Here is a 22,193-nt window from a genome sequence, read left to right as displayed (position 1 = left end):
GAGGCTCAGAGGCCCCAGTTTCCATGCTAACTCAGCATCTCTTGCCACCCCTAGGACTGAAGGGAAGTGATGGTTTGTCACACCTGTAATACATTTATGTTCTAGAATATCTGTTGGTGAGGTAAGACATCTTAAATAAATGAGAATTAACATTTTGTGAATTTTGCAGTAGCTGAGAAGCAAAAATTACCCTAAAGTAGCCAAAATCAGTACTGGGAATTCCTAGCTAGATGGAAAGAACCAGGTGTATTTCCAGGCACCTCGTATCATACCTTGCGCTGTTACATCCCATAATCAATATCTTCTGATATCAATGACTCGCCACAAAAAACCAAAATTGTCTCAACATCTTCAAAGTAGTTATGAAATCTATGTTTTAAAAAGTGGCATTTCTGCTGCCCTAGATTTAAAGGTTCTCATTAATCACTAGGCTTGCTCCCACACTACAATCATCATTTGCAGTCTTCTTTGACAAAAACACTCTAGACAAACAAGATGCCTTCTGTTCCAAGGGGCTCAAAATCAGAGCTGCCCACCTCTTCTTTACTACTTGTAAGTCCTGATCCCAGAGAACTTGCCAGAATACTCACAGTTATAGTATATCCTGTACATATTAACTATTCTTTCTTCCACAGCTAGGAATCATTAAAGATTTCTACAATGAGTAAAGAAATCAAGAGACTGGCATCTGAATAAATCCTACTCATTTTATGGAAAAGTTTCTACACAAATTACTCTTTTCTGACAAAATAATGAAATTTAACTAAATGAAAAAATATGTACAAAACTAATTAAGAAGACCAATCATAATAATTTGGAAATAGAAAAAGAAATACTAGCTTTTACTGATTTCATTAAATTAGGCCCTATTATCACTGGTATGGAAAACATTTTATGCCTTCTGCATTAATATGAAGGAAAGAAAGAACTGGTAAACACAAAATGCATCATTCAAGAGATTAAAATAACAAAAGTGAAAAAACAAAGTCAAGGGTCTGAAATTCATCCTCAAGGAAAGAAGGGTAGGATAAGAAAACCTTACACTTTTTCAATTACATTTCCAAATTTTCCTTCCTACTTAGTTGGGTCTTCTTTAGAAATTAACATTTAGGTCATCTATAAGATTGAATCTCAAGTAGGTAGTTATTAAAAAGTGCCTTAGCAAGAAATACTACAGAAATACAATCATGAGTTTTCTTTAAGCCTTGACCCTTAAAAGCCTCTAATATCCATAGTGTTTCAAGGTTAAAATGAGGTACATCATTTACCACGCACAAGTTCAAACTACAGGTCACCATTAATTAAGAAAAATTTCACCAAAATTAGTATGAATTTACACAAGGCTTTTACTGAACAAAAAGCAGTTTACTTATAATCTGAATAAAAATAACTTTTTCTGATTAACAAAAAACAAATTGTAAATAAAAATCATGCTTCCAAGTCAGGGTAATCAAGGCCACCTCATTCAAAACCATATAACATATAACAATTTTCTGATTTTCTACATGCTTTCACTTTTGAAAGAAAAACCCATTCTAGAAACAAATAAGTACAAACGGAGATGAAAACTTTAACAATTTCAAACAAGTTTTAAAATGTTCCACATTTTTCTTAAAAAACTAACAAAAGCAAAGTCTCCACCAAAGCACATTTAAAGCCATATTAATCAAATGCACATACAAGAAAGACTGATCTATATAAAATTGGGGGGATTTTTAAATACTGCTAAAAAGAAAACGCAGTATATAGCTAGTACATTACTCATTATCATGTTCTCTTATTAAAGTCTTAAAAATATAAAGTGAAGCATATTTTCTAAAGCCAAATTTTATTTTTAAATTAAGAGATTAATATAAATTCAAATTAACAAAAGCTATTAAAGTTTTGGTTATCAATAAAAGAATCTACTAATGAACATGGGCAACTCTTTAATTCATTTAACAAATATTAGTATTTATTGATTACGTAAATGTCAGGCACTCTTCTAAGAGTTTGGGATATATCCATGAACAAAATAAGACAAAGAAACCCTGCTCATATAGAGCTTACATTCTAATGCTCAACTTCTTTTCCCCTCTATTTGTTTCTCTATTTTTCATGTTAAAAAAAAAAACAAAACAGGGGAAGTACTGGACCTCTCTTTACAACCACATAAACAGCTAAGATGTTCCTTCCCATTTCTCTGAAGAATCATCACAGCCAGAAATCCTTCCCTATAATTATATTTCAACTAAAAATAGGATTTCAGCTTCCTGAAGCTATGATTCTTCAATTACTAGCACTATGGGAGCTCAGAATAATCTCTTACAAATTTTAGAATATCAACAATCATAAAATTCCACCTTCTCTTTCAGGGTAAAACTTACTTTTTAAATATAAAACAAAAGCGAAAAGTTGTTATTAAACTAAAGTTCATATCTTATCAAAGCTCTCATGAAGGGGGGCATATATTTTTCTTAATTTAGTACCTAATTTTTTGGCAATTGCATAAGCCTCATCTGGTGACTTAGCCACATGTCCTTTGGGAATGGAGACGCCAGCTTCTTGCAACAATTCCATACTCATGTATTCATGTAGTGAGAGATTCCTTTGCTGTTGCTGCTGTATTTGGAGTCCATGGTTGTTAAACAATCCAGAACTTCCCAGAACCTAAAGAAATTGGGGACATATTTTTATAGACACTGATTTGGCAGTAATTCTTGTTAAAAACACTTTCTCAAAATACTTTGTTTATATAGAGTACTTGGTTCTTCAAAACTGTAATAAAATTGTTATATTAAATTATTAAAACACAATATTCAGAGTAAATTACAACAAAAGAGCAAATCTACTAGCTAAATATTAAATGTTACCCTTGTAGTTTTAACTACTTTCCCATCATCTTTAGACTTTTTTTTTGAGCTTTACTGCCATGTCTCTAATGATCTACAGAGCACTTCTACCTCAATGCCAAATTTTGCAGTTCTAAATCCAGCCTTTTTGATACAACATTGTAAAATGACTGTAAATCAATAAAAAAATGTTTAAAAAAAAAAAGTCTTCTATTTCCACCAAACCAAAAATCCTTCCCATCTTTCTTCTCTCCACAATTCCTCTAGCACCTAATTTCCTGACACTAGATATGAGATAACTGAATGACTTGGTACCATTAATCTTTCATACACTCAAAACTCAAACCCTGACTTCATCTTTAGTGCACATTGTGGTGTACTGTCCAGATCCTTAGGACCTAGGCTGCTGGGAGTGTTGGCAGCTGACAGCTTTCAGCTGAGTCTCCTCATTGGAGCCTCCTTGCCCAAAGTCGGTCCTCCTTCCTACTGTCAGCCTGCATCCAATTACTGGCCAATGTGGGCTAAGGGAGAGATAGAAAGACCCGGCACCTCACCCCGGTTCGGGACAACTCAGGACCATCCTAGCTGTAGATCTTCCGTAGGAAGACCCGAGGTTCTCCCTCTATTCAATCCTCCTTCCTTCACTCTCCCGCAGGTGTGGATCCAGAGACCACTTTTCAGTAAATTTCCTCCATGAAACTCTCCTTCTAATAGTCTGCAAGTTACAGCCTAGAGAACCAATCTGTAACATCATCTTTAATGCATTCCTGCTAAATGATTCCCTTACCTCCTTTACAAACCCAGTTCAAGTGTTTGTCCTTCACAATTAGACTGCCAAAGTTTCCAAGAAAGAAATGCACTACAAACTCTGCCCCATTTCAATCTATGTGGAACATTCATTCAAATATTTATTGAGCACCTAGGAAATGGAAATAGGGAAGCGAACCCAACAAAATCCTTGCACCTAAAGCTTACAGTCTAGTAGCTATTTGGGGGGGGGGGTGAAGGGCGGAGGGTGGCACAGACAATAAAACAATATGCCAAAAGGTAGTAATAAAAGGAGATAGAAAATAAAAAATAAGAGAAAATGTTTTTTTATACAGTTGGAAAAGTTTTCGCTACTGAAATGTCCCTCAGTAGAGCTGAGTAAGAATTATTCTTTCAAAAATAGGCAGGAAACAGAAATAAGATGTTCCTCTACCAGCTTAGTAAGTCACTGCTGAAAGACAAAGGAGTATGAGAACTGTCGGCCCCAGGTGGCAGGACCACAACAATGAGAAGTGTTGAGGGAAGGATGCAATTAAGAGATCTCTAGTATATATTGGTCCCAAAGCTCCACTAAGTTAGAGCCTAGTCTTAACCCACCATCGTATTGACACACAGAAACCCCTTTCTACCTTTTCCAAACTCCTCAATCCTATCAATTTTATAAAGCAGTAAGTGGTATCAAAGCCTTGGAAAATTGCATTGGAATCACACACTTAACAGTTATCCATACATTTCCATTATCTCCACACAGAATGCAGAATACTGAGACATCGCTCATCGTTACTGTGAGACACACAGTAACTTAAGAATTGAATTCAAAGAAATCTTATACAAAACAATGTTTCTTAAAGAGGGTTCATGAACCATGTACATCAAAACTACTTAGGAATGCCTCTAAAAATGCAGATTCCAGGTCCCCACTCTCATCTACAAAATCAGAATCTCTGGACTGGGCCTCGAGAAATCTCCATTTGTAAAAAGTTATTCAGTTGCTTCTTAAGCATGCCACAGTTTGAGAACCACTGGTCTTAATTAATCACGTAGAATAGCAAGTTATTTCTGATTCATCTGGTAAGCTAAAATCCTGGATACTGCTCCTCGTGGGCAGATCAGTTCCCTTATTTGGTTTCACTTTAATATTAAAAGCCAGCATCTATCTTGTGAAATCCCATTGTTGAGTATACAGTCAACAGAAATAAGTGCTTAGTCTACCAAATGCTCACAGCAGGATTATTCAGAACAGATTTTAAAGAAATGTAAATGACCCAACCGCCCATCAATTAGAGAATGGATAAACTGTAGTGTATTAATAGGATACTACAGAGAATAAAAAACAAACTTGCTCACACAACAATGAATTAATCTCAGATTTAATTTTAAGGGAAACAAGTCACACACAAGAATACATAGTTACATGATTTTTTAAATATAGTTCAAAACCAGTCAGAATTAACATACAGTGATGGAATTCAGCATAAGTGATTATAAGTGATTTACCTTCTGTTGATGAGTATTGATAGAGAGAGCCTTCTGAGGGCTAAAAATGTTGTATATATATCTTGATCCAAATGGTACACAGATGTATACATACATAAAAATTAATCTAGCTACCCACTGAAGCTGTACATAAATCATACATAAATTATGTACTTTGCTGTACTTAAGGTATACCTCAAAATAATCATAAAAATAAGGGGGGTAATGGGAGTACCTAGCACAAGCCTGGCAAAAATAGTCATACATTGAAACATTTTTTGATTGCCCATATACCAGACACCGTACTAGGGACACTAAAAGAAAGAGGCCAACTTGGTCCCATCCAGAGTTCATAGATGTGTAAACAGCTGCAACACATATAAGAGCAATCACAGAGTCACTATGTGGCACTTATTTAGCTGGATAGACCAGAAAAAGTACCATAGAGGGCTGACCTCAGTTTAAAAAAAAAATCTAACAGCTAAAAAGGAGACTTTGGGGACAACTGGGGAAATATGAATCTGATCTATATATTAGATATTAGTATTATAGTAATTTTAAATTTCTTAAGTATGATAATTGTGTTGTGGTTATTTAGGAGAGTGTCTTTACTCTTAAGAGACAAACACTAAAATATCTAAGGGTGAAGTACCATGATACCTGCAACTTACTTTCAAATGGCTCAGCAAAAATAAATTAATGTAATTTATACATAGACACACACATATATAAATATATATATGCATATCATATAATTTTTTAAAGATAAAGCAAATGTGGCAAAATGTTAAATTTAGGTGAAGGTAGTATGGGTGTTCACTGTACAAGCTGGAACATATCTATCAGTTTGAAATCCTTCCCAAAAAGGTTGAGGATAAACCCATGACACAAGACTCTAAGTATATTTTTATAGTTTCTTTCAAATACCTATACTTACAAACAAGTGATAGTACTCAAAAGGTATTGCTGATAGCTTTTATACCACTTGAGATTTCTTAAATATCTGAATTATTTTGATAATCCTTTCCTTACACCACTAGAAGTTGTAACTTGAAATATTATCAGCTGTGAATTATGTTAGTAACACAAATCCTTGCATAATCACAGATTCCCACATTTAAGTATTTCTCTTTCCTCATATCACTTAGAAGATTCTGCCAAAAGGCCACCAATTCCTGGTCAAATCCCTACACCACCCACCACCCAACCAATCACATACCTAGTTTAAACAATACTAATTTGATAGTGTAAAAATACAACTACTGGGGAGTACGATTCACAGCAAACAAGATATCTTAAGTTATTTAACATGCTCATAACCTGACCTATTTTTACCAACTATGCACTGAATGAAAGATATAGAGAAACAAGAGGGTCAGAAGACTAAACAAAATGTTTTAAAAGAATTTACTAAACTCAGTGTGTGACCCTGAACAAGATTCCTTAGGCCCTGCACCTCTATTTCCCATCTATAAAAGGAAGGGGATAGACTAAGGTGATTCCAAACTCTAAAGCTATATTATTTTATGTGAGGGTAGAAGAGAAGAGATGTTTAAGACAACATATTAGGCATCTCTATATGGAGAGACAAAGACTTCTAAAAGAATTTCCAAAAGGATAAAGACTATGATTAGAATGGAAACATACTTGTTCACCAAAGTCTCATTTTCTAAAAACTAGACAGTACCCTTTAAAACCCATAAGAAGGAAGTTCAAGGCCAAAAAAAATCACTTCTCCTGTTAGGAAGCAAACTCACAGAATTCATTACCTCTAGGCTGAAAGTATGAATAGCTTTTTAAAAAAGTCAAAATCAACTAATTTATGGCATCTCTTGAGGTTACTTCAGAATACAACGTAAAACTCTGTAATTGACTTATGAAGCCAATTATGCCCTTTCACATGTTTATTAATGTCAACGTTGTAAAGAATAGTCCAATTCTCATGCTCTAGAAAAACTACAGCAGATTCAAGCACACAGGCTTTGGAGTCAGACAGTGCTGGAATTAAGCCTCAGCTCTGACTTCACCTGCTTGGTGACCAAGCCCAAATTACTCGCTCTCTTAGCCACAGTTTCTCCATCAGTGATATGGAGATTAATGACTTCCTTAGAGTGCTGCTGAAAAGGCTAATGAGAGACTATATATAAAATGCTTGGCACAGTTTCTGGCATACAGTAAATGCTCCAACACACACAAAACCAAGCCACCTAAAACTAAGTTCCCTTCCGAATTTATGATTAATCTCTGTACCCAAAGCTTTATTCCCTTTCTTGTTCCCTCTAACCTCAATCCTGTGCTAACTGAACACTAATCAACTAGAGTCAGATGAGTAAAATCGCTATTGTTGATAACATCATTAATGTACTAAAGTTGCTATTGCAGATACCATCCTTAAAGTACAAACTCAAGTTGTTTCTCTAGGGCAAGATGAGCTAATAGGCCCCAGGGCCATGGACCACCTGGGCAGAGAATCTTAAACAGATGACAACCTGATCCCCTGAAAGCAGAATTAAGAAATGTCACAGGAATTACACAAACCAACGATTAATCCCAGCTTCTTTGTTCTTCCCCTTTAAAAACAACTCCTAACTCAAAGACCAAGGTGGAGTGGATCTGTGACTTTTCTCCCAACTCCCTTATTTGATGTCCTACAAATAAACTCGTTTGCTCAAACACCCCTGTCAGAGTTTAGCTTACTTACACACACACACACACACACCCTCCCCGCGCGCGCACACTGCGGCTATCACACTAGCTATAGTCTATCCAGAAATGAACTGATCCAGTATTTTCTTTTCCTCCCAGTCGGTTACGCTGGTAAACATCATCTCCTCACCACTATTAAACAGAATAGTACACAGTTCCTTGAGGGACATGGAAACTTCCCGGCCTCCTCCCAGAAAAGACCAGTCAGCAGGAACTGATGGTCCTGAGAAGCCATTCCCACCTATGACAGCTCCCAAGAGACACAAAAGTACATCTGAAGGGCATTCTCCTCTCCCCAGAGAGGGGCCGCGGAAGCCTCGGCCTACCGCGCCGGACGCCCATGTGGCAGCTGAAACTGCCTGGCCCCCTCCCCTCCACTCAGAGACCAACCCGGCTTCCCGCCGCCCCCTCTGAAACCAGGTGGGCAGCCCCGGCCAGATCGCCGCAGCTCCTCGCGGACTGCAGGCCGGAGCAGTAAGGCGCAAACATGAGCCCGCTCGCAGGCCTGGCGGGCAGCAGTCCTGGGCAAGCCGCCCACGGGCCGGCGGGGCACCCCCTGTCACCCAATGTCATCGAATGCGGAGTGACCCCGCGCCGCGCCCCACATTCCCTCGTATCTCGCCCCCACCTCGCCCTTTCTCCTGCCGACCCTCGAAGCGAGAGCAGTTAGGCCGCAATACCTGGGCGGCGGCCTGCAGCGCCGTCCGGGGCCGGTGGCTCCTAAGGGTGGCGGCCGCCAAGAGCCGGCTGTAAAACATGGAGGCCGCCATTTCTGAGTCCGCCCCAGTCCCCTGGGCGCCGCGCGCAGGCGCAGGAGCTCGAGGCGGCCGGCGACGCAGGGACTGCGGGCGCGCGCGCCGCCCCTGACCCCGCCCGTCAGGGTGGAGTCTCGGGTTGACTCGGCGGTGGCGGGACACCCAGGGCGGCCAGGCGGGGATTGCTCCTGAGCAGCTGGACTTGACGGAGCGTGGAGCAAACTTTGGCCTTTGTAACTGGACACTGCAGCCCCAGCATCCGACCTCCGGACATTGTTCAGCGACGTGAACATTTCCTAGCGAAATGTAATGGGAAGACGGCCAGCGTCACCACCTGTGTGATCGTAAGTTCTTTGAGCCTCGAGCGCCCCATCTGTGACGTGGGTTCTTTCAAAAATAAGTCCTGCACGTCAGTTTTGTGCCAAACGCTGCGTTGAGCTTGGGGATACAGCAGTGAATAGATTCTGCCCTCAAAGAGAAGATGGTCAACCACTAGTTACTGAGGACTGTAGCCAGAGACAGCCTCTCAGATACCTCTGAGAAACTGCTCCAAAAAGGTAAGGGAGGAGCCAGGATATATAGGAGTTTTTTTCGCTTGGGGGAAAAAAATGTAATCCAACATCGAAGGATCACTGAATCACGAAGAACAGACGACTCAATGATTTGACTCCTTTTCTAGGCATGAGAAGATGCAAAGATCTGGGTTCATTGAAATTATTCCTTAGAAATGCATCTTAACTGTCTAGGCCCAGTATCCAAAGCACAGCATGCTTCCTGTTTTTCTCTGTCCTGAATTCCCTTAAGGGCGCGCAAGCAGGGAGAGTGGGCGGGGGCGGAGGTGGAGGCTGCAGTGGCTGATGGTTTGACCCTTGCAGAAGTGGAATGGGAGGCAATATTCCTTGTGACTGGAATAGCGGGCAACATTCACTGTCCACATTACCAACCCAGGTGGCCTATCAGAATCATCTGGGAAACTTTATTAAAAATATATTCACCAGACCCCATCTAAGGATTGGAGTCAGGACATCTGTATTTCTTAGAGTTCTGTAGGCGAATCAGATGCACACATTGTGCATTGAAAGCCATGCAATGACATGTGCCCCACCAAAGAACTGATCACTGGACAAATGACTGGGTGCCTATTCTGTTCTGAACATCGAGCTTTAAAATGTGTGAAAGCTGTTTATTTCTGTGGGCAAGAGTAAGTGCGCATTGCTGACAAGCATTAGCCAGGCTCTGGCACCTACCTACAGTGACCCAATCCACAGAACATCACTATGTAAAGAAAAAGTGAATCTAAAATAAACAGCTTATCAAATTAGGGAATGGAAAGGAGCTTTCTGCACCTCCCGCCAAATCTTAAGGCAGGAATTTCTTAAGGACGGCATCATTTCATTGACACTCATGAGGGAATAACCTCAAGGCTCCTTTCATCACTAATAGATATTCTGTGCAGTTAGAAACAGAGAGAGGGAAACAGACTTCAGTTGTTCAGATGTCTCTTGCTTCACCTTTCTACTGCCCAACATAACCAATCAAATAAAATCTGGACAATCTGTCCCCAAAGCCTGCACTGAGACCTGCCAGTTTCTGTTAGGAATACATATCCCATCAGATAGAAATGGAGTGCACTTATTTTCAAGCCAGCTCTTCTTCATTGATAATAAACACAGTGGTTGAGCTACCAAGTCCCACAAGCCATCCGAGCCCAAGGCCAGTTGTTTAAAGGGCACCTGAGTAAACCCAGAATAAGTCAGTGTACTAAAATAAGATGTAATGCTATAGCCCTGCTAGGATCCTGACTGAGTTAACTTTGCTTCACATGCTTCAAATCGGTCACAGGTGATCCATTAAAGGACACATCTCCCCTGCCATGCCCTCTGCAATACTGACTCAAAAACAGAACAGCAGCAGAAATATGGAATAAGAGCAGGAGTGAGAAAGAGAACATACAGGTCCCACAGGGCCCAGCTCCTTTGGAAGCCTACGCAAGAGGGGTGGGGAGCACACGGCTCCCACAGCACTTGTGGGTGGTGCTCAGAGCTCTGCACCTCTTAAGACCTCCTTAAAGAACTGAGTAGGTAAAATGATGATGCCTGCTAAGTGCTTCATCCCTATGTGACCAGCCTTAGAGAATGAGATTGCTTTATCAAGAAACTACTTTTTTCACAGCAAAAACTTTTGCAGTCCTTATCTACAAGGATCTTAGAAACTAGGGGTGGGCAGTAAAGGAAAGCAGTTTGTGACAAGGTAAGAAGTAGAATGGATGCTGAGGCTTTGCTTTATTTCGTTTCCATTCTTTTCTCTTTTATTGGTTGGGGGAGGTAGGAGGGAGAGTACTTAAGGGAAAGAAAGAATTGCTCTTCAAGTGCAATGGCATTCCTATCCTTCACCTTCAGCTTCCCACTTTGTCTATCCCTGCCTTCTGCTAGGAGATTCAGGGTAGGATGGTATGCAGGGAAAGGGGGAAGAGAAATCTCCTAAGGGAGAGATTACTTTAATTTTTTCACAGGCCTTTAAAAACAAAGTTTTCACACTGTCGACAGAAAAAATGCACAACCTAAAAACTGAGGATTATGTTTTATTCGGCAGACTTTCTGATGACCTCAAGCCCAGGAGGCAGCTTCTCAGGTAGCTCTAAGGGACGGCTCTGAAGAGGTAAGGGAGGAGCCAGGGTATATAGGAATTTTTGCAACAAAGACTGGGTAGTCTGAACATCAAAAGATTACTGTTAATTAAAGAAAACCATAAATCTCAAGTTAAGGAATTTAGCACTTTTCTGTGTATGGGAAGATGCAAAAGTCTGGGTTCATTGAAATTCATCTTAGCTGTCTAGGGCCAGTCTTCTGTGCTTTCCATCCTGAGTCTCCCAGGGCGCACCACTGGGGATGGCCACAGTGGCTGAGAATTTGATGGGGGCATCCTGTTTCCATCCAGAGTTCGAATTCCCTCAGGGCTCATCATGGGGCGTGGCTCTTATGCGATGGCTTGATGGCTGCAACATCTTTTGTTTACTGATACGGCAGGCAACATTTTTCACTCACAATACCTTCCACATTTTGATGCCCAGAGCAACACCTTAGCTAAGCTGTCCTGTTGTTAGCTATAAAATGAATAGAATTACTAAATGCGATAGAAACAACTTTCAACTTACCTGCTTACCCTAGACTTCTGAGGGCTGAGGTGAATAATCAGCATCTACTGAATGCTTAGTTTTTCATGCCAGATTCTTATAGACATTTTCTTTCTTTCTTTCCTTTTTATCTATCCTTTATTTTGCAGTGAGACATTTTCAGAATTGTCTAATTTTTCACCTTACTCCATTTTATCCATCCAACCCCTGTAAGAGAAAGAAATTACAACCAGATATATACAGCCTCTTGAACTAAAGTTTATGTGTGAAGGAAAATCATGCAACACAGGAGAGCTGGATATTTACACAAGATTTCCCTTAGCTCTCTTTGAGTCTCAGAAATGGTGGAAGGAGAAACACTCATCTCAACCACCCTCGAACAGCAGTGGCAACAGAGAAAGAGACCCACATACATTTTCTTATTAATCCTCATAACAATCCTGCAGTTTACAGAAGGGAAAACTGAGGCTCAGAAACAGTAAGCAGCTTGCCCTTGAGAACTTACTTTCTGAGCCTCAGTTATTTAGCTATGTCACAGCTTTTATTTGGTTGTTCCAGCACAATATTTGAACACAGTTCTGGCTGGCAGGATGAGAATTTGAGATAATAACTGAGATTCATACCCTCTTATCATGATCTTCAACCTTCTGCCTTTCACTCCATTTAGTTACAAGTATTCATCACCGAAAGGAATGAACGATAGTGCAGACGAGCAGAGGACAGGTTTTGAGTTGCAGGTGCAAAGAGCTTCGAATTGCGAGAGACTGAAATTTGGGTTTCAAAAGCCAAAGCCCAGAAGGACTCAATGAGAGTTTATGCCTCAGACATAGAACTGGAATTGCCTTGCCCCCAGAGAAGATGGAGAGGAGAGTGAAAGGGAAGCAGGCACTTTCTGGTGTTCCTGGAGGAGGCTTTCTCTGCTGTGCACTTTCTCAGGCCGTTGTGTCTGGATGAAGAGACTTGGGACTCTAAAGCAAGGAGCATTGGAGGGGCACCCAGAATCCCTTGAGCATAGGGGTGGCACAGGAGAGGAAACCGCTGGCAGGCTAGTGCACCGCTGCAGATGGAGCTCAATCATATTCCCAGGGTTTGGACCCACCCCAGCAGCGTTCGGTGGAGACTAGCATCATGGCCAGAGGATGCACGGTATGCTCCGCTTTCAGTTGACACTGTTGTATTTGCACAGGAAAGAGAACTCATTTTCTATATTCGACACCTATCTCCACTTCGGTGTGCCATTCTCCCTGGACAATGTCTCTCAGGAAGGGGACATTGTTTCTCTGACAGATCACAAGGCAGCCTGGTCAGGAAAAGCAAATGATCAGTTGTAACATGTAGTATTTTGGGGTAGCTTTTCCAAATTTGTTAAGGAAACAAATGTGAGCTAGAAGGAGTTTGGAAAACCTTGTATTTGAGGAGACAACTTTAGTCTGTGCTGTGTTGGTTGTTGGGGGAATAAGGAATAATTTGGGGGTTTACAGAATGGGGACACTTTAGCACTGGAAGGGACCCCAGACGGTCTCTAGTCCGTTCTCTGGTGTCACACATAAGAATCTGAAGCATCAAGCGGTTACTTGAATGCCTCAAGTTTACATTGCTAGGTAGCGGGAAAAATCTGTTACCATTGCCATATCCATCCCCTCCTCAGCATCTTTTTTTTTAATTGGTAGCTTTAATACATTGAAGAAAAATGTAAAACACGGGACATTTATACTATGGAATACTACTCAGAAATAAAAAAGGAACTATTGATACACTCAGAATTATACTGAGCTCAAAAAGCCAATCTCAAAAGTTTACATATTGTATCATTCCATTTACGTAACATTCTTGCAGTGATGAAGTTGTAGAAATGGAGGACAGATTCGTGGTGGCCAGGGTAGGGTGGTGGGGTGGGATGGAAATAAGTGTGGCTATGAAAGGGCAACATGAGGGGTTCTGTGGTGATGGAAATGTTCTCTATTTTGACTATATCAATACTCTGTTTAGATAAGATTCAATGGGAAGAACATGGCATCATTCCTATCATATTCCTGCCAAAAGTTCTTAGGCTGAATCTAGTCACGAGGAAACATCAGACAGATCCATATTGGGAGATAGTCTGCAAAATAGCCAGCTGTTATCTGCAAAAGAGATGAAAGTCAAGGAAAGCCTGAGGGACGGTTCTGACTGGAGGAGACTGGAGCTATGACAATTACATCAGATTCTTTTGCTGTGAAGGACATGATGGGCACAACTGAGAAAACTTAAATGGGGGGTGCGCATGGGTTGGTGAAATGCATGGACACAACTAATGTTCACTGAATAATTCAATGAATTAATTAGTGAAATTAATCTAAAGCTAGTCAGCAAAATAGCCAGGCACATGAACAGTTTCCAGATTGTTGATTTGAATGTAAATATCAATTTTGGGTTTAAGAATATTATTTCAAAACTAATTGGTAATGAAAACTTGTAATTTGAGGAGGGGGGAGGTACTTAGGTTTATTTATTTAATTATTTATTTTTAACGGCGGTACTGGGGGTTGAACCCAGAACCTCGTGCATGCTAAGCAGGCACTCTACCACTGAGCTATACCCTCCCCCTCAGCTTGTAATTTTAATTCCTTGTCTTTTTGTTACCTGAGCAAGAATTTTATAAATTCTCATAAATAGCAGAACATTTCATCATGTATTACAAAACCTTGGACATGTGCGTTATAACCAAAGTGTTTCCAAGTGTGATCCAAGTGTTGTGAAAAATTGTTAAATGGTTTGCAGCCATCCTAAATATTGCCCCAAAATTATTTGTAGAATTTATGCATCAAATAAAACAGAAGTATCATTTCTATAGCAAATCTATAGAGGATAGCATATGCCTAAATTAATTGTTGCATCTTCTGTATTATCTTTCTGAGGTTGTATCTTACTTGATAAATGAATTAATTTGTTTCCCAAATAGTTAATGTGAGTAATGCGTTTGAAAATAAATCTATCCAGACTTTAACATTTAATTTTAATTATTGTAGATTGACCTGTAGAACTTTAACACATTTAAATAATAATTTATAAATGTGCTTATGTTGCAGTTACACATATCTAGGTAATTAGTGCACCAAAAGGAAAGAAAAGGACAAACAACTCAATTTAAAAATGAACAAAATGAAGTTTATTTAACTCTCACTGGAGAGTGTGCAATCAAATTTGTACCTAAATTCTATTCTAAATGAGCCTTTAAATTATTTCTTTGTTTAGGAAAGCTTATCTAAAATAGCGCCTAAAGACAAGTCCAGCTGGTTTTACGATTTCAAGTGCATGCTATTAATGTGGAGTGTGGTTTCCTTTTGGCTACAGGCCAGGGTCAAAGGCTGTTGTGCTCCTTGGCCCATTGCACCCTAAGTGAAGGATACAGAAGTTGAGGAAATCCTCCAGTGTCCACTCCATCTTCTGTGAATAGTAACAGTGCCAGCTGGTGTGAGCTGTAACTCCTAGGCTCAGGTCCTGATAAGGATTAAGAATTCCAAAGGAGGTAAGGTTACAATTGCTACGAGAATCTAGGCTAGATATGCAAAGCTGCAATTCTCAAACTTTGTGGCCTCAAGATGCTTTTACACCCTTAAAGTTGTGGAGGATCCCAAAGATTTTTTGTTGATGTGGTTGTGTCTGTGGATATTTACCATCTTAACTTCAACTGAGAAAATTCAGATTTATTTATTTACTTAAAAGATAACTACAATAAACCTATTACATGTTAACATAAGTAATATATTTTTATGAAAAATAATTATTTCCGAAACAAAGAACATTAGTGAGAAGAGTGGCATTGTTTTCCATTTTTTGAAATCTCTTTAATGCCTGGCTTAGTAGAAGACAGCAACAGTCTCTTACCTGCTTCTGCACTGAGTCTGCTGCAATATGGATTTTGGTTGAAATGTGTGAAGAAAATGTGTATAGATATGTCATTGGCAAAGAGAGAAGTATTTTATTAGCCTTTTCAGAGAATTATGGATATTGTCTTTGACACTATACCTAAACTCAACAAGTAGCAGTTTCTTAAAGATATGCTGCTGCGTAGAATCTGAAACTGTATCAATGAACTTTTCATCTTGTTACTTTGAAATCCATTGATCTGTCATGAATGTTGAACAAATTTTTACCCATGTATGACTTTGTACCAGCACATATTGACCATTTGAAAAAAGTATTGGTTTACTGAGTTATGTAGCATAGGTAAATGTTGGCATATTATGAAATATTTTTACAATGGCATTTGTTAATATCACCACTTATTTCATCAGAAAACCCAAGGACTGGGACGCTGTCTAACTCAGGGTGGCAGATAAAAAATTTTCCAAAATTCTCATTTTCAGTTGAAAGCATGAATTATACCATTTTAGCAACAAAAAAGGTCAATTGTTCACCCTGAGGTGACACACTCACTTCATTTATTTTTGAGACAATGTCCACCAAATACCCAAGTCTGAAATCCCAGTTTGTCTATCAGTCCTTTCTTGAAATAAAAATGGTGATTCACAAAAAAAAAAAGCAGCTAGTTCAGCTCACACTCGATCCCACATAACTGCTTTTCCTTAAGACAACCATCATCCTTCCTTTGTAGCAAAAAGCGCTTTATGAACACATCCCGTTTCATTACACAGAATATTAAAAAGATATGTACTCATGGGTTGAGTTTTAATGAAGTTGATAATTTTTACTGCTTCATCAAGGATGTTCCCAAATAAAACTGGCTTGAGGTATTTTTTCTTTAACAGCATGTGTGTCATGATGAAGAATTCAATGACTAAGGACTATCGTTACGGTTTTGCGCCATGACCTTGATTCTTGCTAAATTCTAACGTTTTTAGCCACTATTGCTTTTGATCAACAGTGCATATATCAAGGTAAAAACAAACCAAAAAAGGTCTTCATATTCTTAAGAAAATAGTTTTGGCCTCATGGATCTCTTGAAAGGGTCTTGTGATGCCCCGGGGGTCTGTGGATCAATTTTGAAAATTGCTTGACTGAACACTGCAGAAGGGAATAAGCTGGTCAAACCATAAATGATAACAACTAAAAAAATAAGAAGAATTTGTTTTTGTGTAGCAACCTACCACATAATTTCACATGCATCACCTCTTTTGACCCCCACAAGTCCCTCTCTAGGTGATGGGTAGAGCTGGTATTAATTTTCACACACATAGGGAAACATCCTTTGAGCTGACCAAGATGGCAGCTTGCCATCTTAGTGGGTAAGTGATGGAGTTAGCATTCAAATCTAGACTTTCTGACTCCAAGTGCAGAATTTTTCCCGCTTCACCACTTTTCCTCTCTACCCTACCCTGTATCAGAGATTTGCTTCTTTTTGCCTCCTTAATATGTCTATATTGTTGATCCCTTCTGTTCATTCCCACCCCCAACCTTCACCTCATGCTGAATTTAATAGGAACCTTAACAGGGTAAGGAACTGCAGAAACTGACCCAAGAGTGGGCTGGAAAGTTTGGGAGATTTCTTCCAACGAGGATAAAGGGCTTCACAAAAATTACTGCCATGAAGACGGTAAACAGTAAGCAGAGGACATCTCAGCCAACCACTCAACACTATTCTTTTTGACCATAACGATGCCCCAGGAGCTGACAGAGCAACTGCTTGTAAGCAGTATGTATCGCTCGAGGACCCCAGGCATAGAGCCACCCCACCAACCTAGACGTTTCATGTCAGCACTGTTACATGAGAAAGACCCAAACTTCTTCATTGTTTAAGCCGCTTCACTGTTACAACAGCTTAGTTTTGCCCTGATTAATATGCCCTCCTTTCTTCAAGATTTTTGTTCCTGGTTCACCGTTCCTCTCTCCACTACCAATCCAGTGATAATTCTTCATGATTTTAGTACCCACAATGGTGATCCTTCCAATTCCTCTACATTTTATTGAAACTGCATTTATCACGATCACCTCTGACCTCCATATCATGACCCTAAATCAAAGAGTCCCTTCTCAGTACTCTTTACAGGATGCTCGGCAGTATAATTTGATTGGTCTCTTTGAAACACTCTCCACGTTAGTTCTCTTGAACATTACACTCCCCTGTCTTCCCTCCCACTTCTCTGGAATCTCCTTGGTTTTGTTTGCTGGTTTCTCCACATCTCCCCAACCAAAACTCAGATTTTGTATCAATTCCTTTTTCTAAATGCACTCATGCCCATGGTAAACTCGTTTAGTCTCTTAGTTTTAAATACAATCAGTATAATCATGATGCCCACATCTTGCTCTCCAACCCCACCTCTTTCTTGCCCCACAATCTAAACTCATATTCAGCATCTATTCAGCTCTCTTTCAGCATCTCCACTTCCATAGAGAATAGACATTTCACATTTACCAAGTCCAAAATGTAACTCCTGTGTTTCCTTCCCAAGCCTGCTCCTCCTGAAAGTTAATGTCAGCTGTATTTTCCCAGTTGCTCACATCCTGCACTTCCTTAGATATCCAATCCATCAGTAAATTCTGTTGACTCTTATCTTCAAAATGTATCTGGAATCCAACCACATATCAATCCTTCCATTAATACCAGTGCTGTTCAAGCCACCATCACTTCTCACCTGCATGACTGCAACAGCCTCCTCACTGGAATCCCAGCTCTACCCTTGTTCCTAGCAGCCAAGGTGGTCCTATTAAAACAATAGGTAGATCATGTCACTTCTCTCCATCTTAAAAGCCAAAGTTCTTCAGAATGGCCTGCAAAGCCACAGGGCTATGTCTGATAACCAATAAGATTTTATCTCTTATTACTGTCTCTTACTTTTTCCACTCCGAGCACACCAGCCTCCATGCTCTTCCTGGAACACATCAGGCATTTTTCTGTTTTGGACTTTTGACAATTGTTATTCCTTCTGCCTAGAATGCTCTTCACCTATAAGCTTCCTGACTCACTCTCTCACCTTAAACTGAAATGTAAAAAGACAGAAAAAGAGGAGTGGAAAGATAAAATGGGGCCAGAAATGGCACTGAAATTATGTAGATAATAATCATCCATATTAACAATGGGCCACAAACCAGGCCCTGAAGACTTTCTGTAGACATCTAGTTAGGTAAGTAATTTGATTGCAAATATATTAATAGGTCATTGCCCAGGGATATTTTTGATATTAAGATTGGGCAAGAATGAATTTGTTCCAGGGATTGTTATAAGGCCACTGTGGGACACACTGGAAAACATTTTTAAAGTTTTATTGAGAAATAATTGGCATATATCACTGTATAAGTTTAAGGCATACAGTGTGACGGTTTGATTTATATACGTTGTGAAATCATGATCACAGTAGGTTTTGTTAACATCTGTCATCTCATATAGATACTATAAAAAGAAAAAAAGTTCTCCTTGGGATGAAAACTCTTAAGATCTAGTCTTTTGACTCTCCTATGTATCATACAAGTGTTAACTGTAGTCATTGTATTGTACATTACATCCCTAGTACTTATTTATCTTTAACTCTAAGTTTGTACCTCTCAACCAACTTCGTCCAATTCCCCCAGCCTCTACCCTGCCCCACTCCTCAGCCCTGGTAACCACAAATCTGACCTCTTTTTCTATGTGTTTGGGTTGGGGGGGGTTGTTTGTTTAAAAAAATTTTTTGACAGTATTCTTAGAGTAAGTATAGTATTAATACTCCCATAGAACTGTTCCTTATAGCCTTCAATTCAAAGCTCAATTCAGCTTAAAAAACAAAAACAAAACAAAATTAAACAAAGTTTGGGGAGGTAGGGAGATTAATAACTGCATAATCCACATACCCAAGCCAACACAGGGATATATTTTGGAGTCTGGATTAGGAGGTGAACTGAATGTAGGTCTTTTAATCTCTTGACCTGGAACATCTTGTATGTGTCATTTGAAGTTTTAATAAATTTTGAAAGATGGCAAGCTGAAGATTTAACTGCCTGGCTTGGAGAGAAGTTATACTAGTGTTGGGACTTAAGGATCAACTGGACTTGTGGACCTTAAGTAGACCCTGTGGCTAAATAGGCAATCTCATTTCGGTTCTGGAGATGCCTAGCTTTTCCTTAGAACGCTATGTCAGTCTTCTCTGTAGCATAGAGAATCAAGAACATCACGTCTTAGACAGACAAATTAAGCTGGGGCAAAAGTTCCACAAAGACTATTGGTGTTTAGAAGACTAGGTAGGCCAGTGGCAGGAAGTGTGAGTTAAGCATCAGAGTCTTCATTGAATGACAAAGTATAGCTACAAGGTGAGTATAGTACAGGGACTTGAAGACAGAGGGGACAGCTGGTCAAAAGGCATGACCCTTAGTAAAGGAGAATTTTTTGCAGGAGAGTAAGGGAGTAATGTCTGGAAGAAGCAGAGGAAAGAAAGCAGACACAAAACTTAGTGCTGGTTCCTGAGGACAGTAGTATAAGCACATGAGCAGACAACATTTAACCTAGAGAAAAGGACACATTAGAAGAATTACTCCCTAAGCTGTGTCCCAAAGGACTGTATCAGCCCAAAAGGCCTGCCTTTCAAATTTGTCAAATGCACCGTCCAGGCTGACTGTGACCTTGGCTAGAAAAGTGCTGACCTAAGGAAGAATCAGATTTCAGTTAAGACAAAGAGATGGAAGGGATGGCAGAGAAGGGCTGACTGTGGATTAGCCAAGGGTGTGGTAGAATAAATGACCATACATTCATTTAAGAGAAAACTGAAATTAGTTGCTCTCTAAGGTTTTATCACTAGATTGAAAGCTGGATGAACAAGCTGCATCTTGTTAACCATTGTAGCCCCAGGACCCAGCACTATCCCTAGAAGGTAGCAAGTTCCTGAAATACACTTGTTAAAAGTAGGAGGAGGGGAGGGTATAGGTCAAATGGTAGAGGGCATGCTTAGCATGCAGGAGGTTCTGGGTTCAATCCCCAGTGCCTCCTCTAAAAATAAATAAATGAATAAACCTAATACCTCCTCCCTCAAAAAATTTAAAATAAATTAAAAAAAATTTTTAACCAGGAATGAATTTCCTATTACTAGAATTGTAGTATGGAAGGAAGATGGGTAAGCAAAACAGTGATACACACTTTAAACCTCCATCAGTAGAAATAATATCATTAGCAAACTCAGGTTCAGTTGCTTGTCACTCAAGAATCCAATACAAGACAAGTATTGGATAAAAGGAAAAATAGCTTTATTGAGGAAGCCGGAAATCCTGGGGAGAAGGTGGACTCGTTTCCCAAAGCACCAACTCCCTGTTTTTGACTGGGGACAAATGTTTTTAAAAGGGAGTTTCAGGGGTGCACAGGCTGGGGTCGGGGTCGGAGTGAGGAGTGAGGAGCTATGTGCGAAACAGCACAGTTAGCTCTGAAAGTCATCTTGAAATTGGTCATGTGATGGTCTGATCAGCATCATCTTGATTGTGTTAAGTACAGTTAATCTTCAACTCCAGGGTTGGTTTGTTCCCATTTCCTTGAGACTAGTTCTTGGAATTGTGTAAGATGGAGCAGCTTATGTCATGGCTACAATCTGGTCATCCTGCAGTTAATTAATTTCACCTGGTGGGGGGGGGGGGGTCCAGCATCTCTAAAACAGCTCAAAGGATATGGTTCAGAATATTATCTATAGCTATTGAGGAGGAACTAAAGGTCCTTGATTTTGTTTAATGGCTAAAATGTTATTATCTTGTCCAGTTTAACTATTTTCTTTTGTTTCTGCATTTCCTCACTTCTCTGATTAAATTTATTCTTTGATTGAAGTTTTTCTACAGGTGGAGGACATGTCTGTCCTGGGAAAGCCCTGTAGGGTCCTGCTCCATTACAAGGTGGTTATAGAGCACAAAGGAAAATAAAAAGTCTATGTCCTCGAGAGAAGCTTTGCAAAATGTCTTGTCCCCTGACTTTCAAAGTCATTGTTCCCGAAATGGAATGTACTCTGGGATTCCTCCTCCCAAGATGAGTTCTCAAGTACTAGAGTAGAGGCTGAGCTACAGTTAAAATAAGGGGGAGGGAGAGGGAGAGAGAGAGACAGAAAAGGGAGAGAGAGAGAGAATGTTGTTTCTATTACAAGAGGATGTAACTAGTACTTACCTGAATTCAAAGGTGGAAGTTCAAGCCCCAATAATTTCATCCCATGTTTTATCTGAAGGAAGAAAGAACAGTAGATAGATGAGATGTGCAGTAATTTTCCAGTGGTGTCTTAGGAGAGGGACTGGAGAGAAATACAGAATAAATGCTAACAGGAGTTATCTATGGCTGGTAGACTTGTTTTTCCTCTTTGTATATTTCTTAATGTCTGCATTTTCTATATTGAATGTGTAAGACTAATTTTTTTTTAGAAAAATGGTAGAAAAATATTGTGCCTCTTCTAAATTTCTCACAAGCCCAGAAGATCTATTTTTAGGGCAAAATTAGTTAGAAACTAAAGGGATTATAAGGCTTCAAAGGAAATTACCTCTAGTAATTTCAGCAGTGGTGAAGTAATTGTGAAGAATCAATACATAGCAAGTTTAATGAAATGAAAGTTATTAAGAAGGAAAACAACATGCAAAACACTAGCTGTGACTTAA

At 39.6% G+C, this 22,193-nt stretch overlaps 1 protein-coding gene across 1 annotated transcript in view; it reads right to left on the bottom strand.

The window, feature by feature from the left end:
• The window catches only part of SUCLA2 (succinate-CoA ligase ADP-forming subunit beta), a 34,464-nt gene extending 25,876 nt beyond the window's left edge, over positions 1-8,588 (bottom strand). The window contains exons 1-2 of the mRNA XM_006209447.4: positions 8,462-8,588; positions 2,469-2,649 (exon numbers count right to left, since the gene is read on the bottom strand). Of these exons, the coding sequence (XP_006209509.1) occupies positions 2,469-2,649; positions 8,462-8,551 (271 nt within the window). The 5' untranslated portion in view covers positions 8,552-8,588. The remainder of the gene's footprint in view (positions 1-2,468; positions 2,650-8,461) is intronic.
• Positions 8,589-22,193: the final 13,605 nt, after the last annotated feature.

Source organism: Vicugna pacos, chromosome 14, assembly GCF_048564905.1.
Source record: "Vicugna pacos chromosome 14, VicPac4, whole genome shotgun sequence".
Classification (NCBI taxonomy): domain Eukaryota; kingdom Metazoa; phylum Chordata; class Mammalia; order Artiodactyla; family Camelidae; genus Vicugna; species Vicugna pacos.
Note: the sequence above shows the minus strand (reverse complement) of the source record. Positions and strands in the feature narration are given on the sequence as shown.